At 35.4% G+C, this 19,586-nt stretch overlaps 1 protein-coding gene across 1 annotated transcript; it reads left to right on the forward strand.

Annotated features, from left to right (window-relative positions):
* Positions 1 to 11,455: 11,455 nt before the first annotated feature.
* LOC131072189 (uncharacterized) lies at positions 11,456 to 12,455 on the forward strand. Its single transcript, XM_058008264.2, has one exon. It carries the CDS (start codon positions 11,710 to 11,712, stop codon positions 12,229 to 12,231), a length of 522 nt encoding a protein of 173 aa, XP_057864247.2. The 5' UTR covers positions 11,456 to 11,709; the 3' UTR covers positions 12,232 to 12,455.
* Positions 12,456 to 19,586: the final 7,131 nt, after the last annotated feature.

A 19,586-nucleotide genomic window follows, 5' to 3' on the forward strand; every position in this document is an offset into this window, starting at 1 on the left:
TTGCCTCTCCAAAGTATGTTGTTCTATCCAACTCTATAACAAACCCTGCCTTATGATTACCATGGGGAAACCCTTCTCTGACACCAAGGAATTCTACGATAGCTTCATCACTCTCAAACCAGTCCAGACTTGGTGACTCTTCTTGCTCCCAGTCAATTAAATCTGAATGTACAAGGGGTAAATCATTGCTTTCCTCTATTGAAGAAGCCCGCAACATCATGCACACCTGGTTATCATGAACATGTTTTACTGATCTTGTATGAACTAGTATATCCTCATAGGAAATGTCATCATCAGTGAGTGGTTGGTTTTCATATGCCATGTCTATTGCTTGTGGGCTACTATCGTGGATAGATAGAAATTCATAGTCGTGAGAATCTCTCACTTTCTATATATGTTCCAGTGTCTGATGTTGTGTCACTTATCTCATCTTGTTCTTGTAGTTCCTAACTTGTGGATCTCCTTTATGTGGTGTAGAATCCCTTTAAGCTTGGTATAAGACATTCTAGCCTTTCTTCATTTGACTCATTTTGTATAGCTAGGTTTGTTTCCCTTGGTAAAAGCATTGGCAGAATCCATGCATTAGGCTCATTTGCAGGTGTTAAGCCAGTTTGTGTTACCACATTTTCTTGTGAAGATCTTTCAGGTATTATATTGATAGATGATGCCACATTAATTTCTTGTAGAAGATGCGTGATATATTCACCATCTGACTCCATACTAGGATATGTTGTTGTTTTCTTACTTCTATGAGATGAAGGAAGAAATACATGTGTTGATAACTGATTCTATGAGATGAAGGAAGAAATACATGTGTTCAATATGTCAAGTGTCTATTGTCTTGCCTCTGTTATCTTTGTGACGTGCCTATATCCTAACCCTTGATTTTTTGGGTTCTCCTGAGGTAAAATAGGTTCCAATCTTCCTTGTTTTTATAGTCCCAAGCCTATGTTACCATCATACCTGTATTTTTGTAGCATTTTGAAACCATTGCCATATTAATCTAAAGGTAACTTGGGTATTGTCATGTCATCTTGTTCTTTATGTAACCATTGATTGACATCTTCATCTAAGGATTCTTTATGTAAGTCTCCCCATCTAATGAATGAGCATGAATTTGAGTATTTGACTATCTATTTTCCTTTATCTTGTTTCATCACAGTATTTTGAGGTTTCCCACAACCGACATCCTTAATCTGTAAAGAAGGTGTCGTAAGTGTATCTTTCTGTGTTTTTGTGATTGTCAATGAGTCCATTTGTGTAGTAAGCGGGGTTTCTTGATTGATAGGGACTTGGTTATCCATACTTTCCTTTAAGTGATTACAATGTTAAAATGGGTTTGGATCACCATGTATGGTGATTTCAATGACTTTGTATGGAAATTTTACACATTGGTGAAATATCAAAGGTATGGCCTGCATGGCATGAATCCATGGGTAGCCTAAGAGCATGTTATACCTAGTTCTCTATCGATGACTTGAAAGGTAACCTCTGTTTTGATAGGTCCTCCTTGTACTAGTAACGTAACCACACCTTTTGAAGGGAATTCTTCATTATCATATGCACCCTTGATGTTTATTCTTTTTGTGGGATCAATGTAAAGTTCAAAATAGCCCAATGTCTTGACTGGATTTAGTGTACAGATGTTGAGACCAACTCCTCCATCTATGAGTACTCTTCTAACTCTCTTCTTATGTATATAAGCCTCTAGATGTAGTGGATCATTATGAAAATGTCTACCATTAGGAACGTCATGTTCTATGAAAGCAATACGGGTAGAAGCGGCCAGATTCCCTACCATAGATTGGAAAGTATTTTCGTCTATATCACTAGCAACCACTAAGTCTTGAAGTTCTTTATCTAGGATAGCCCTATGATTTGGTGATATGTGCAACAACTCAAAAAGGGATATATGTGTTGGGGTTTTCTTCAGTTGCTCAATGATATTATAGTTACCTACTGCTAGTGATTGATTTGATGGAACTCCTTGTAAGGTCACTTTTGATATGTGTGTGATGATGACACAATCTTTGTCTCTTGGATTTATTGTGGTAGTAGCTACTATATTAACTCTTGTGAGGGATATTTCTTCAACATATGTTGTATTATCAAGGTTTATTTCATATCCCATCTTATAATCATCACGTGAAATTCTAACATCCATGATTTTTTCTATAATCTCATCTTCAAACTATCCTAACTAAGGTGGTTCCTCCTTCCCCCAATCCATAAGACAGAGATTCTCATCTTTATCATACCTTGGTGCTTCTAACATCATGAAAACTTGGTTATCATAGTTATCGATCCATTGATTTTTCTTATCATCATCAAGTTCTTCTTTTGGATCAACATTTACTGCATTTCTCGAGCTAATAGCATGAATGGTATAGTCATATGAGACCTTTGTATAGTTAGCAGTGTTGTCTTGTGTTCCTGATGTTGATGCTTTACCTTTGTCATGTTTGACAAAAGGGTCTTTAAAGATGGTGTGATTAGTGTTTGTCAAATTTTTGTTGGTGTCAATTGTGATATCAACTTATAGAACCTTGCAGTCTTATGACCTTTTGTACGATGATAGTCACATAAATCATTATCATTCCACTGGGTTGGTTTGAAAGGACCTGGTTTATACACTCTAATCTTTGGCAAAGTGATCACATTGGTATGTATTAATTTCTTTAATGTTGATTCAATGGGCTCACCCAGTGGTGTGTAATTCCTTTTTGGAGCATTCATTCTTGGGAATCTTGTGTTTGTAGCTTGTGCAGAGTTTGCATTTGTTGGCACTGTGTTATTTTCTATATACGGAATTTTATTCTAACTGGATGATTGAATTGTTCCTTGTAAAGATACGATCGGTTGAGCTCTGTTCATTGTACGGGTGTCTACAATGTCATCATTGTTACATTCTCATTTCTTGACCAGAACTTGGATTTATCATTGTTCGTGTTATTTGTAGAGGCTCTATATTTTATGATACCTTTTTCTACAAGTCCTTTCTCACATTTTAAAGCCTTTTCAATGATTTGTTTGAATGAGGTCAAACATTGCATTTGTATCAGGTACTTAATCTTTGGAATTAAGTTCTCTGAAAACATGTCAACCTGCTCAATTTTGGGAATATTAGTCTTGCATCTTCAGTAGAGAGACCTCCATATCTATAAGAAGGATGTGAATGTTTCATTCTAATTTTTTTTTGTAGCACATAGATCCATGGTGTGATCGTTGGTGGGAGGTGTCAAAACCACTCCAAAGAAGGACCTTCGAGACTTTTTGGAAACAATCTCATTAGATAGTTGTCCTCTTGTGCAACCTTTATACATGCAGTGAAAAATTATCTGATGTGATCTCTAGGATCACCTTTCCCTCAGTATCTATTGAATTTCGGTGTTTCAAAATGTGGAGGGAAAGAAGGCATGTATATTGTATGATCAAAGGGATAAGGACGTAAGTCCTACATTGTATAACTCTTTTTTTCATTACTAATTTGCATAGTTGTCACCTGTTGTTGTAGTTTTTGTACTTGTTGGGTTAAAAATTTGTTTGAGTCAATGGTGCATTTTGTGCATGTATGTTTCCCACAAAAGGATTTGTGGTAGTATAAATAGGAGGTTGTTGAAATGTACCATAACCATAATTCTGCACGTTGTGACTTCTACTAGGTATTGTGAAATATGAAAATTGTGAACCTATGTTTGGTTGGGTTGCACTCATTGTATTAATGGAACCTGGGTTTATGTTCTGATGACTGTATGTAGAACCTATTGAGTAGGAAACTGAAGGTTGAGTCGCACTTGTCATATGAGAAACATTTGAGGCTTGTGTTTGACTTGGTGCCAAAGCACTTGATAATACTGGTGTGGTTTGAGAAGTTATAGTAGCCTACGTTTGTGTGCTCACATTCATAGTCGAGGATGATGCACTTGCTTGAGAACTTGTGTTTGACACAAAAGTTGCTTGGATTGATGATGTTGATGCATTTTGGGAGGAACATGAAGTCATAGCTTGTGTTGGTGTTACATTTGGTACTTGGCTGCTATTTTGACCTAAGGTAATTCCTGGTGGTAAGATCATTGTGACATCAAAACCTTGAGGTAACTTGGCACCATTTTTTAATAACAAAGAAAGATATCGATCTCTGTCATTGTTTATAAGGGCATTTAGAATCATAAATACGTGTGGGTTCTATTGAGCTAACTCAATTTCTTTAGGTGTTGAGTTTTGTTGTAGTTCTTGTATTGTTGGCATACCATAGGGATTGACTATTTGATATACCTAAGTTCCGAGTAGGGTTAATTGATGGGTCGTTATTTGGATCCATTTTACTCTTTGCCTTTTGTGACCTTGTGATGGGTATTTAAGACTGCTATATGAGGACACTAAGACCTAATGCGAGATGACGATAGATGTTGGGTGTGAATGCAAGATTCTAGACCAAAAAGTGAGGTATGCAAAACTAGACCTAACTCTATATTGGCGATTAGGATGTGGAACTTGTTGAGTACTTTGTTGATTTTTGTAATGCAAGTTTTTCAAGTTCTTGTCTAAGGAAAACTGCTATAATTTCTCTATCAATTTTGTGGGCAATCTTATACTCTCTATCTAGTTCAATCCTGACTCCTATGTACTTAGGTGCACTTGTCTTTAATTGCAAAGCTAAGTTATCTATGTCATCAATGATTTCTCGTTGACCATCGATCAACACTAGATTAGGTTGCTCGAAGGGGAGCAAACCATCGCCTGGTAGACCCATTAGGACACATGCTATTACTTTCTAGGATGATTATGCAAATGACGACAAAATCAGACAAAAGTATATGGAGGCTAAACAAGGAATAAAATGAAGATTATCATGGCACTAGAATGGGATAGGATGCTAATGGGACACAAATAATGACCTTCTAAGAACTATGTAAAAAATACTCAAGAACTTATGTGAAGATTATGACAACTTATATGGGAACTTTATGAGGATGATAATAAGGACCATGCAAGGACTATAATGCAAGGACTGATCCAGTGTAAGGACGTAATAGAGGACTATAATGAGGATGATAATGAGGACAATAATGAGGATGATAATGAGGATGATGCAAGGACTTATGCAAAGTAAGGATGCAAATGATGACTATAACGAGGATGATAATGAGGTCGACAATGAGGACTATGCAAATCCTAAGGACTCTAAGAAAACCTATGGTCACAAGTATGTAAAATTTTGGAATTTGTTGGAATATCCAGTGTTTCAAGATAGTCTCTGTTTCAAGTAACTCTATTTGTGGGACAATTTTTTTTTCAATTCTAAGAACACTATTTGAAGATAAGTATAGTTGGTTGAACAGTGTTTTGACGAACTCTGAGAATTCATAATTATGTAAGGTAGGGCCTAAACTAGCCCAAATACTGACCCAATACTAGTATAGCACAACGATACACACAAAAACATAGAAGACAATCTTAGGTTGGATAGTGGAAACCATTCAATGGGTCCCCCACAGCAAAATACCGAAACAAGACGAACAGATAGAGAGTCTGGCAACACTAGCTCCATTCCACGACACACACTTCTCGGGCATGCTAGTCTCTCTTACCCCGAAGATCCAAAGATCTTATCAATAAGGATTTTCGATCTCATCATGCAAGGTACATGGAGGGTATCTATGGGGTACAATCTGCACACCTAGAACCAATAAATGTGGGATTTGGGCTACTAAGTTGGTTCTTATTGTAAGTTTCAAGGGGTCCTGATCCAATGATGGATTCTCAGAGAAAGCCACTTAAGGATTTAGTTAAGCTTATATGTGCAGGGAAGGCCCCCACATACGTCGAATTCACTCAACACTCTAGCCGCCTGACCAGTATATTTATATAGTGGCTCAAAAAACCTACTCAAGAGTATGCTGGGAGAGATGATATCCCCAATGCATCCCAATTTGAAGTACCTCTGTGAGGTGATGAAATCCCTAGTCAAAGATACCCCTCACTACTAAAAAGAAAAGTGGGTGTTGTTATCACCTTTCCCTCTCTCCCAAGACCCTAAAGGTGGGTGGAAAGGTACTTAATGCAAAAATAGGTCCACCCAGTTAGGTTCCGAAGACAATTGAGAGTGGGGGTGAATCAGTTGTCAACTAAGCTCAAACCAAAAACAACTTAACCAACTTAATGCTTAATACCGGTAAACCAGTTAAGTATGCCGGTAGACAATGTTAACAATTAATTGCTATACCGGTAAAGATTAATGCATGAAACATAAACACAAAGTCATCCACAACACATAACACCAATATTTGTATGTGGAAAACCTGTAAGGGGAAAAACCACGGTGGGAAACCTTACCCACAATCATATGATACTACTGCAGATAATAAGTGTACATAAATGGGGTCTGCACATGCAGAAAGGCCAACAGCCTAGAGCTCACTGCTCAATCACAAAATGGGAGTCACACTGAATATAGATGGATGGTTAAATCCAATAAGAATGTACTGCACAAAATAGCATCTTCATATGCTGGATTCAATTCCAGTGTAATGCTGATATGCTTTCACAAAAACCTAGCTTCACCTTCAAATGATGTCTTTATGTATAGCTCTGCTTAATCTCGCATATACCTTCACACAATTCTTTTTTGCATTCCACATTCGATCTTACAAATAAGATCTTACATTTATACCATAACCTAAGACCAATTTTAGTAGGTCGGCTCTACAAGATATTACAATAAAACATTTTACAAACAATATAATATCTGATGCAATAACCAATTGAACATGTCGGCTTAATGCATTTACAACAACAATTAATCATCTCCATAGTGTGCCATGTTGATCTGGAAAAGATAAACCTACTGGTGTAACCCTAGATAACCCTAGACCTATTTGCCGGTAAAAGAAAATATGCAAATAAGAATATACCAATGATTAATTCTTCAAAACAAAGTGTCCACATGATGTCTTCGACATTACCAAGTGTCTTCCATATCATTCCATGTGTCGGTGATCATTATATCCTACCGGTGAACTATATACCAGTAACTGTGCAATAGTTACTTGCTTGCCAATGAATGCTACTGGATCTCCAAAGTGCTAGTGTTTTAGTAGGTGTTGACATCAATGACAAAACCATACCAAAATACCAACACACCCAAGACACAAAAAAGTTATTTTTCCTTTAAATATTGCAATGTGTGATTTATTCTATTCATAAGCCAAATTCACGTCAATTTTAAAACCCAAACTGAGGTGTGACATACGCATGTGCATGTCTATTTTAAACACCAAGTGAAGTGTGAGATCATGCATGCCAATTTTAAACCCAAGATTTATTTTAAGCACCAAGATGAAGTGTGAGACCATGCATGTCAATTTTAATTCCAAGATTTATTTTAAGCACCAACATGAAGTGTGAGATCATGCATGCCAATTTTAATCCCAAGATTTATTTTAAGCACCAAGATGAAGTGTGAGATCATGCATATCAATTTTAAACCCAAAATCCAAAAGTGAGTTAACCCTAAAGGATCCTACAATCAAATTGTTAGTGTTTTCCAAAATAATCTGGAATGATCAAGCCTTCTTTGTAATTTTGCCACATGCTACAAACAAGGAATCAGTAACCAGAAAAATACACTTAAAATCATATTTTAGAAAGTCAAACTATCTATCAAACGAATGTGTGATACTATCTGAACGAATTTATAATGATGTCTAGACGATTGCATGATGATGCTTAACTAGAAATAATAAGGAAATCACAAAGTCCTATTCTAGCTAAATAATTTCAACAAACATCAATAGAATAATACAATCAAAGCAATAATGATGTAAAATATTAATCAAAACTCTATATTCCATGATCGCATATGGCTTCCATTGTTCTTCTCTTCTTCGTGGTATGATGGCTCTCAGATATTGCGTTGGTAACTTGCAATTGACACAAAGATTCAAAGTTTGTGATTGTTGAAAATGAGGATTGAATGTTGAATTTATAGATTTTGAGAGAGGATTGATTGAGAGGTGGAACTCAAATGAGCTCACATTTTGATTGATAGTTGAACTACTGATTAGGAGGTGGAACATAATAGATTGAATTGTTGATTGAGTTAACTGATTGAGAAAAAAACTGATTGAAAGATGAAAAAGAATGATTTGAGGATAATTAAAGAATGATGCAATTAATCAATTAATTGGATTAATTAATTAAAATATATTGAATAGTTAACTGAAGATGACTGATTGAAAGCTTTTCGGGAAAAAGCAAAGTGGAAGATACAAATAGAGATTGAAAATATAATTGAATTAATTAATTAATTTAGCATGTGCTTGCACTTTGACTTTGATTTTCAATTTAACCTTTGCATGAGATTTAATTCAAATATTGAATTTATTTTAAATTCAATTTGTTATTTGAATGAATTTAGAACTTTGACTTTGATTTTCAATTTAATTTTTGAAATCATGCACATGTATTTGAAATTAGATGAAATTGGAAGAAATATGAATTTGAATTTGAATTAGAAGGATTAATTAGTTAATTAAACAATTTAAAGAAACTATATAATTATTTTAGAAATTTAATTTAATTAAATAATAGAGATTATTCAATTAAAGGTATTAAATCATAATTAATTACATAAATATTTAATTAATATTAAAATAAGGTTTAAATGATTAATTGATTAGAAATAGAAATAAATAATAAAAAAACAATTTTAGAAGAATAAGATTAATTAGCTTGATTAAATAATTAAAGAATCATTTAACCAAGTAGAGGAATAATTAGTACATGATTAATGAGACATTTTTAGGTGTCTACAGGTTCTGCCAAATTCTTTCTAGAGGTAAATTTTGCAGTCACATCAAATTATAGTCTCAAGTCTACATCAAGTAAATAGTACTAGTAGTCACATCAAGTAAGTTGCATTACGACTTTGAGCTAGGACAACTTTGATATGAAACCCTTGCACGATGATATAGAAAGGTGACACTTGTCTCAGTTCTAGTGACACTATGTAGAAAATTGGTTTTGTCAAAGCTTCAGCCTGGAACTGAACCTATGTTGTTGTTATTCGATCAGTTCGCAATGGATGTAAATATAAATTGTAAATAATATCTTTTTTCTATCACAATCTACAAATATCATTCATTAATTAATCCAATTTCCTTTTATTGAAGTTGTAGACATCTAAAATTGTCTTGTCTTAATTAAATAAATATTTTATTTATTTAATTATTTTATCCTAAGCCTTCTATTAATTAAATAGATTTTTAGTTATTTAATTAATTCATTTAGCCTTTTCTAGCCTTTTCCTATTTAAATAATTTTATTTATTTATTTAAATTATCTTTTCTCTAGATTAAACAAATATTTTATTTATTTAATTGGTCCCGCTTCATCTATTAATTAAATAAATAAATATTTATTTAATTAGTTCGTTAGCTTTTGCCTCCCATGACACTTGTCATTTATCTCTTAATTTTCCTCTAACTACCCCCTTCATATTTTATTATTTTTTCCTACCTACCCTTTAATCCTAGCCGACCATTTGTCTTTTCACCTTTTAATCTTATCCGTCCATTTTCTAAGGTGCCTTCTATATAAGATGATCCTCCCATCCTTTCACAACCCTAACTAATGCATCAATCAAGCCTACTTGTGATTACGCGACTTCACAACCACAATCCGTTCTTACAAACCTTCTCACAAGATATTCTAAACAATGATGTTATTACAAAGCTTCTCACAAGATAAAGGTTCTATCATGAACAAATCACCACCCTTGGCTTGACTTTCACCAACAAACACCCATTTTAAAACTAGTCTCAATCTTTTTCTAGAAGCTTGAAGAGTTAAATTATTCAATTGAAAGGTTAGAAGTTGCTAGTTCAATTTATGCATGCCACGAGTAGGGGAGAGGACCCAGTAGTTGCGCACACTAACTTTGTGCTTCTCAAAATCCTACGTGGAAATTTCAAATCACTCCCATTTTTTTACAGCAACTTACTTGGCAAGTCCCCTACTTATAACTAAGGTTTTAGGGCCACATCAACATGTTTTTTGCCAAGGTGTCTAAAACAAACCCAAAAAAGTGAGACCAATAGGTGTGCAAAAGAGACCCCTATACTTGTGCAGTTGATGTGGCATTACATGATTGGTTGGTTTTTACAACTAATGGTACATTTCATAGCAATAACAACTTTAAAGTCACAACTATTGGTGCAATGTATTATAATTATTAAATATATAAACACACAAAAAATGATATTTTATGTTTCAAATAACAATTTTTATTTGTATTATTTTTTGACCAAAAAGTATCAGCAACCCTCACAACAATTCATACATGCTCAACTAGTGGTGTTCTTCCCCTAGTATTCTCTATTGCTAAACAATATGCATTGACATGATTGTCATGGTACCTTTCATTACATACTTAAAAAAAAATTATTACTTACACTAATTTTAAGGAAAAAATTATTTATTGCCTTTTCAATGTTTCCTTCCACACATATATTGATGAATATATTAATTTATAAACAAAATATGAACTCGCAATTCTCATCTACAACCGACTAGACGAAATATTTAAGTTGAGTTCATTCACTCACTAATCAATGTTTGCTAGAATACTACAAAAGAATATTTTGAGCATGATGATTGAATTATAATCCTTAACATTATCATATGCTTGTGGAATTACAAATTATTCCCATATCACACTAAATTCCAAACTCCTAAAGACAAACTTGTTGACACTTTTTAATTTAGGAAGAAAAATAAACGAAATATTTGAGGATTCCTTTATACCAAACATTTTATTTTACTAAATTGTAAGGATTACCAACAAATTGACATCTTTGACTAAGAGATTAGTATCTACTAGTAGTAATCATATTATTTTTACTAAGTGTCAAGGATATGTTTGACTAAGCATAAAGAATAAGTACTAATAATCATTTTTTATATATTAATGATTTAAGATATACAATTCACACAATTCTAACATTATTTTTTATCGTTGAAAAATAAAATAAACACTTAATGTAAATTAAATCTATATGAAGTGAAATGGTCAGATTTTTATTATAGAGGATTTATATTATTTACAAGATTATTTTGTCATTTAATATGGGAGCACGAGTCTTCGGTTGAAACATTATTGGTTAAGAGCCAAAAAATGAGGGATATCCATTCTATCAAAGTCGTTGTGATCTTTACCTCATCCCTTATGACACCGAGAGCATGCAGTAGACATGATGTCCTCATTCAAAACTATTCAGCTTCACTCACAAACTAAAGACCCATTAATGTCAAAAATTTTCTAAAGAAAAAAATGTGTCAATGGATGTATCTTGGGAGAGGTAAGAACTCATTCAAAATTATTCAACATTACTCGTAACCCAAGAACCCAAATATGATGTGATTGGATGTGCTTTGGGAGAGGGAAGAGTCATGTTAGCGTGGAAGGATTATTGAGCTAATTTAGTCTTTAATAAAGTAGATGCCAAATTATGTAAATACTTACAAAGACTTGTGAAGCAGGGTTGGTGTAGTGTATTCCCCACTTGCTTCTGAACAACGACTGAATGGGCCTCTTGGAAACCTAACCTGTGAATTCTAAGTTAAGCAGTCAATCATTTTTATCCTCCACAGAAGCAACTAGCTATATATTGTTCCTGTGGTAGAGAAGAACTAGAGTGTTGAGTGGCAATGGTTGATTTGGAGGAGGGTGTGAGTGTGGGCACAAGAGGAACCATCGGATCTCTAATGACCAAGGAGCTCGAGTACCTCCGCAGAACAAAATCTCAACCGAGGGATGCCAGGAAACTTCAATGCGGTGCAGTTTCAGTGTTTTGTGAACAATCCTGCTCTTTGAAGCGGCCCCAGACAGAGGGGGAGAAGAAAAGCTCCAGAAACCAGCGCCCCTGTTTGCTTAAGTGCAGATCGCAGGGAAGAGAGATGGCAGATGTGAGGAAAAAGAGGGTGAAGAGCAGAAAATCTGTGTCTGATATGGAGGAAAGGGGAAATGGGTATGAAATGCCAATGTTGGATTGGCAGCGTGGAGAAGAGAGCAGGAGTAGAAAAAGTGGTTTCTCCTTTGTTGATGTGGTGGATTTGAAGTGCACAAATAATGTTTACAGTTTCAGTCATGATAGTGATAAGAGTTGGGGATTAACTGCTATTGCCAGCCGGTTCATGAAAAGACTCAGTTTCTCCAGGCTTTCTGTTTGATTTGCATTTCTCACCCATGTCTATTGTTATTGTTACTGAGCAAATGAATTGAGTGGGTGAGCTTAAAGCTCTGCCCTTTTATAGTTACTGTCCCCTCTTTGTTTTCCCAAGACTGCTGTGTCTGATATAAAGCAAGCAATTTCCAACAGAAATGCCCAATTTTCAACATTTTGTTTTCCAGTTTGTATACGGATTTTACTACAATGAATTCTTCTTCTTTTCAATGCAGAGTGCAGTCGGTCATTGCAGTGACGTAACTGTGACTCTCAGACAATCCTGACATGCTATAGCTAATATTGTGAAGAAAACTAAAGGATTTTTTAATTAAAATTAGGTTATTTATTATTAATTTAATTTACAGTTGTGATAGACTAGGTGAAATGAATTTGAAATTGAAAAGTTTTAATTGGTTTTGACAATTGATAGATGGTTGTCTAGTGTTTTTAATATTAAAAGCAGCAAAATAAGGGTGCTGACCTTTTACACAAACAGTTCATTGGCAGCATTAACAACTTACAACACATTAACTAGGAGCATACTTACAGCATATCACAAAAAAGCAAATAGCCTAAACAAGATAGTAAAACGATATATAAAGTCTTAATAGCATAAACCAAAAGGCCTAGAAAGCTAAAGCCAACGAACCAGTGGCTATTTGAGCACATTGCTCCAGTCACCAATAAGGAACTTGAAAAGTTTCTTTTTGTTCCCTTCATTGTCAATATCTTTATCCAGGACTTTTTTTTGCATTAGACGCAAGGAAGTGATCGAGTTGTGTATCACCCTCAGACTGAACTAGGAGACGTTGATGGTTATCTAGTGTTTTGATTACAACTTTTCAATCTTAATTCATATTCGTAACTATTTATATGTGTTGGAAGTCGAATAACAAGAAAGAGGGGTTTCTTATTAAGCTAGATCTTGCTAAAGCCTATGACAGAGTTGATTGGTGTTTTTTGAGAAGAATCCTCCAAGCTTATGACTTTGATGATAGAGTATCCTGTATTATTTGGTAACTTATCTCTACTCCTTTCTCTATTCTCATAAACGGCTCCCCCTCTAGATTCTTCAAGCCTTCGAGAGGTTTAAGACAAGGGGATCCCATCTCCCCCATCTTGTTTACTATCATGGTAGGAAACTTAAGCAGATATCTTCAAAAGTTGACTAGTTTAGGGGAAATCAAAGGGTTGAGGCCTTCATCTTCCAATCTTGTTTGTTCACACCAACAATTTGTGGATGATACCATCCTCCTTGGGTCTGCTACTGTCCATGAAGCTAGATCTTTCAAAGGTGCTTTGCAAATCTATACTCAAGCTTCTGGTCAAATTATCAATTGGAATAAGACATCTATCTTCTTCATCAATACTCCTCCTCGGAGGCAAAGAAAAATTGCTCACATCATTGGATGTGTTGTGGACTCCTTTCCTTCAATTTACTTAGGACTTCCGTTGGGATCATCCTCTCCTGACACATTTTGGAGCTCCATTGTGGATAGGTTCAATAAGAAATTGGCAGGATGGAAAGGTGCATTGCTTAGTCAAGCTGGGAAATTGCAATTGCTGAAATCCTCGCTTCAAAATCTTCTTGTTTACCCTTTGAGTCTTTTTATGATCCCTTCCAAATTTGCTGAAGCGATTGAGAAGATACAAAAAATATTTTTGTGGTCTGGAGTTGAAGATAGGAGAAGGATGCCTTTGGTTGCCTGGGAGAAGGTTTATTTACCCAAAGCTTTGGGGGGTCTAGGCTTAAGGGCTATAAAAGACTTTAACAATGCCTTGTTAGCTAAAAAGGTCCGGAGGACTTATGGTGAAAGGAAGGAATGGAATTCGGTGTGGTTCAGTAAATACCTTAATGGTGTCCCTAATATGGTGTCCTTCTTTCATTCATATGACATTCCACATGGTTCCTTCATCTGGAATAGCATTCTCAAGGCTAAGAAGGTCGCTGAAGCTGGAGCTGGTTGGGTACTAGGTAAGGGTTCTTGCATCAGATTTTGGGAAGATGTATGGATTTTTGATAAACCCCTCTGCTTGTGCCCTGATCTATTGCCCTTTATCAATATTTGCAAAGCTAGATTTGGCTATTTTGTTTCTGACTACTGGCATAACTCTTCTTGGGTTAATCTGGAGGAAATTAATGTTGTTTTTTCTCCAATCCAGCAAGCTTTGTTGTCCTTGTTTGTTAATCCTCTGGTTGAAGATTGTTTTGTTTGGAGGTTGACCCCGGATGGATCCTTCTCCGTGGCCAAAGCTTGGATAAAAAACCTCACCCCTAAAGTTAATATTTTCTTCTAGCTTTTGCTCCAAAATAAAATCCTTACTACTGACAATTTAAGTAAGAGAGGGTTCTTGATTCCGAATAGATGTCATTTATGTCTCAATGTTGAAAAAATTGTATCTCACCTTTTGCTTCATTGCCCCTTCATGGTGGAGATTTGGGGTATGATTTTGCATAAGTGGAAGATTGCTTGGGTCTTTCTGGATAAGGTGGAAGATTTCTTTGTTCAATGGAGGTGTCCCTCATCCAACACTTTTATCAAAATTCTTTGGTCCCTGTTGTTTCCCTATGTCTCCTGGCATGCTTGGAAGGAAAGGAACAACAAAATCTTTAGGGAGTCATTTTGCACAACTGAGATTGTTTTTGACAAGGTGTGTAGATCCATCAGAGAAAATATGAAGTTAATTAGCAGTTGTATTTTCTACCTTCCTTCCACTTCTATTTCTAAGGAGGATAAGGGGATCTCTATGGAGTGGTGTATGAGGATGATATTAGCAAATTCAAAGCAAAGAAATCTAGAGATGATGTTGTTTGGAATTACCCCCCAAAGGGATGGGTGAAAGTTAATTTCGATGGGCCGGCTAAGGGGAACCCTGGACATGCTTTGGGGGGGGGGGGGGGGGGGGTGGTAAGAGATTCTAAAGGGCATTGTTTGGCTACGGTGGCCCTACCTTTGGGTTCCCAAACCAATCACATAGCCGAAGCTATGACAGCTATGGAGAGCCTTAGAATTATTGAGAAATTGCAATTTAAAAAAGTTTGGATAGAGGGGTACTCCTTAAATATTATCAAATGTCTAAAAGGTTTGGCTAAGCCCTATTGAAAAATTAAAAATCTTATTATAAGGGCCCTTAAAATTATTGAAGTCTTGGATAGGTGTGTTATGGTTCATACCTATAAGGAAGCAGATGAGGTTGTAGGCACGTTTGCCAATATAGGAGTTAATTTATCGACCCCTATCATTTGGCAAGGTGAAAGCAATATGTCTTTAGAGGCTAAGGAGAAATTACTTTTTGATCGCATTAATGGAAAGGTTATTCCCTTATTATGTCATGATGGCCCTTAGCTCGAGTTGCTTCATTAATGATGGTCGAGCTAGTAGGAAGTTTCTAGATTGCATGAGGTGGACTACCCTGCACGCTTTGTGGGCGATTAATTGTATGCTCTGCCTTGGCTCTGTGTTTCTCTATTGGTATTGCAGAGTCTCTTTTTTCTCAGGCAGAGGAGGGGTTGTTGGAAGTGCTGAAACAATGGGGGGAATTATTAATAGGAATGAGCTGACAAGCTGTGAAGGTTGGAAGAAGGAACAAAAAGTGTGGAGAAGATTACAAAAAGGAGGGATAGCAAGGTATATGGAGAAACTACATGGTAAAATGGACCATGTTTCCAAACTCTTTGTTAAGGGATGGAACAAACAGAAAGCCACTCTATTTGGGCAAACGGTGAAGTTTGATGAGAATTTCGTTGCAGAGGTTATAGGCCTGTTGATGGAAGGGGCCAAATTCTTTAGGGACAAAAAATTCTTTGACAATACGGTGAAAATATTTCCCAAGAATGAAGATGAAAAGGAGAGGCTTGTCAAGAACGACAAAATTTACTTCACTCCCAACCATGTAAAAAGCTTCTGGCGTAAAATGTTGAAAGTGATAATGGAATTTGTTACGGTTGATGAGAGGTTTACTAAAGTTTATAGCTACCATTTTGTGTTTCTCAATCATTTTAGATATGGGAATAAGGTTTCATTTCCTTATTACCTGGTTTCTTCCCTTAATGATTGTCTAGCTGACCACATTAAAAACCCTAAGTCGAGCCCTTTGGCTCATCAGGGATTAATCCTTTTAATTTATGAGCACTTTGAAGCTAGGGTTAACAGGGTGAAGGCTAGTTTGGAAGATAAAGATGAGGATTACACCCCTAGTGATGGTTTTGATGACCGAGTCTGAGGTTAAGGCTGTCGCCTCTACCCCCCCTAAGAAGAGGGTTAGAATCCCCAAGAAGAACAATGATGTCTCGTCGGTGGAGGAAATATCTAGTTACAAGGTGAAGCCGAAGGGGAAGGGTAAGAGGTTAATTTTATCTGATTCTGATACAGGGGGTGAGTAACCTCTAAATTTTCTGAAAACCAGGAATCAGAACTGATGGACTTGGACTCCCAGGACCTACATGACAAGCCTGAAATGATGCTTGATATTTTGGGAACTACAAGAAGTGTATCGGTTGATATGTATCGCTTCCAACGTTGGGTGTTCCATGATATTAAGACTCTGCATCTCAAGAAGAGAACTACCTTAGCTAAGCTAGAAAGGGTTGAAGGGGTTGTGGAGAAAGAGGGTTAGATGAAAATTAAGGACAAGGGGAAATGATGTTCTTCTGAGAGCAATGAGTGTGCCCTGTGGAAAGAAGATGAAAAAATAATGATGTTGGAGTGCCTTCAGAAAAATGGTGAGGCTATTGAGCTATTTAAGAATAGATATGATGAAAAGTTTGGGGAGATTAGCCTGAAAATGCAGAAAATTGGGTCTATTCTTAAGAAGATCATGGAGAATAGTGCAGCTATGTTGAGAGTGTCTACTACCAATATGTCGACAATGTTGGCTAGATTGGAGAAGATGCACAATGTCAGGAACTTTGTGGATCTGGAGATGGATGATGGGGTCTCTAGCTCCAAGGTTATCCCTCGCTCTATGAGGAGGACTAGACAAAGCACCAAGGTTGTGGAGGTACCTATGCCTCAGGATCTTCTTGACTTCAAGGAAGATGCAAAGACCATGATGATGCTAGAGAAAGAGGCTACTGATGGTGTCGATATTTTCATGTAACTAGTCATCTTTTTTGTTGCTGTGTTCGCCAACACCTCGCTGGTTTTTTGTTGATCTTTCCTCTGGTTGTTGTGTCTCTATTGTCCTTCTCTCTTGCAGCCTGTTCCATTTCTTTGTTGTTAATCTTGGTCCAGTTGCTTTAATGATATATCTTTGGATTATGATGTAAGGGGTTTTGGGTCCCCTTAAAACCTTTTTTTGCTTAATCAAGAACAAAAAATTAAATTAGGTTGCTCTTCAAATTTGGCAAACTGATCTTTAGTGTCACGAGTTCCATTTCAAGTATTTTAGATTTAATCTTTCTTACGGATTTATTTTGCCTAAATTACAAAGTTCTAATACATTCTTACTCCAATCTCTAGTATCTCATTAGCTTATAAGGCTTGTAGTATTTATAAGCATTTTAAAGGAATATGTTGCATCACTAGGGTCAACTTGTTCAAGGTTAGACCCATATATCAATTGCTTTTACAACTCTAAGTGAATGTTCAAATTCAACATACAAAAGCATGCAAGATGCCTCTAAGTAAATGATTGTAGATTCTGATTATTGTCCTTTAGAAAAGAAAAGTGCTCTAATGATAGCTCCTTGTTTTTTATATATAAATTGGCCCCACAGTAAATGTCTTTAAATACCAAGGGATTAAAAGATGCTTTACAATTCTATACTAAGTTGGTTCATAACAGCTAGTAGGAAAGAGCATAAAATTTGAAATTTGAATTTAAGGTTCATTCTTGTGTCTTACAAAATAAATTCTAGCTAGCATGGAAATAAACTTGTGAAGTGAAATGATAATCTGAAGGCAAGGATCAAATCTCTCGAGATAAGTGCAAATCGGGTATACTAATGAGGCAAATGACAAATGTATGGGAATAAGCATAAATGAGAGTAAATAGAGAGAGATAAGATTCAAAGAATTAACCAAACTTAGTACACGACTACAACACTAGTCAAAATTTTATTGTATTTTAGACATTCCACCAAGGTGGACATAAAACTAAATGGCAAATGACTTGGCTTTAGAACTTTCACTAGTATATTTTGCCCTCACTTTAATGTGTATGCAAATTTATTATGAGAATGTGTTTCAAAGTATTTGGACATTTCCAATTGATATAAAAAGTAAATATTTAAACTCTCATCAAAAGCATATAGGATATTTATGAAATAATACATCATTATTGAATCTTCATGGATGCTCAAGCTTTTTTGAATGTTCAATATAAATCTACAATATAGAAAAAGATATGCAATGAGTATCTTTTGTCACATAATTGAAACAGGCACAAACTACAAGTGAATTCAACTATCTAAAAAACTGAGAATTGGAGAGAAAAGGGTTATAGATTTCACATGTATGAAAAGAGATATAACAATATTCTACTTGATGTGGCAATACAACATAGCATTATAAATAAAACCATGCAATAAAGGTTCTCTTAGTGTGAAAAATGTGATATGAATGTTTGATACAAAAATGCAATATGACTCCACTCAATGTGGGAAATGAGATATGGCACATTCAATACAACCATATAATGTAATTCTAGACTCAATGGGGAAAATGTGATATGGATTGAGCTTGATAAGAGCATGCAATACAATTCCACTTAATGTGAAAAATGTGATAGAACTCCACTGAATACATGCATGTAATGTGATCAAGTCTCCTCTGCGTACAATAATGAGTCTAAGTGTAATGCAAGACATAATCAAAATCAACAACCATAAGAGTGTTAGTGACAATATATGTCCCCTTCAATTACATGCATCCATCAAATGTAAGAAATTGGTAGAGAGGGAAGCATAATACATGTGTAAAGATAATAATAAGAATGAAAATGTTGCCAGCTTGAAAATAAGCATGTAAGCACATATCGCATGATACAATATATAATGAAGTTATCATAAGTAACACCATGTGTCAAGCGTGTTATGGATATCAAACAATAAGCATGTAAACACATATAACATATAATATGTAAAAAAAATAATTTGGTAAGATGCATCAAAACATAATGTTGCCCCCAATATGGTCAAATCATGAAGGAAAAGGTGGCCCTAAAGGCTAAGGAGAGATTGTATAATAACATCAAGACTCTAAGTGTTCATCAAATGAGAAGCATTGAAGCATAAGAAAAATATAAGCACGTGATTACAAATAAGTAGAAAATGGATTTACAATTACATGTAAAAATGATTGTTCCCAATGTGTCTAAGATAAATAAGATAAGACAACCTTGAAGGCAAAATATAAT

The sequence above is a fragment of the Cryptomeria japonica genome, chromosome 6 (genome assembly GCF_030272615.1).
Source record: "Cryptomeria japonica chromosome 6, Sugi_1.0, whole genome shotgun sequence".
NCBI lineage: Eukaryota > Viridiplantae > Streptophyta > Pinopsida > Cupressales > Cupressaceae > Cryptomeria > Cryptomeria japonica.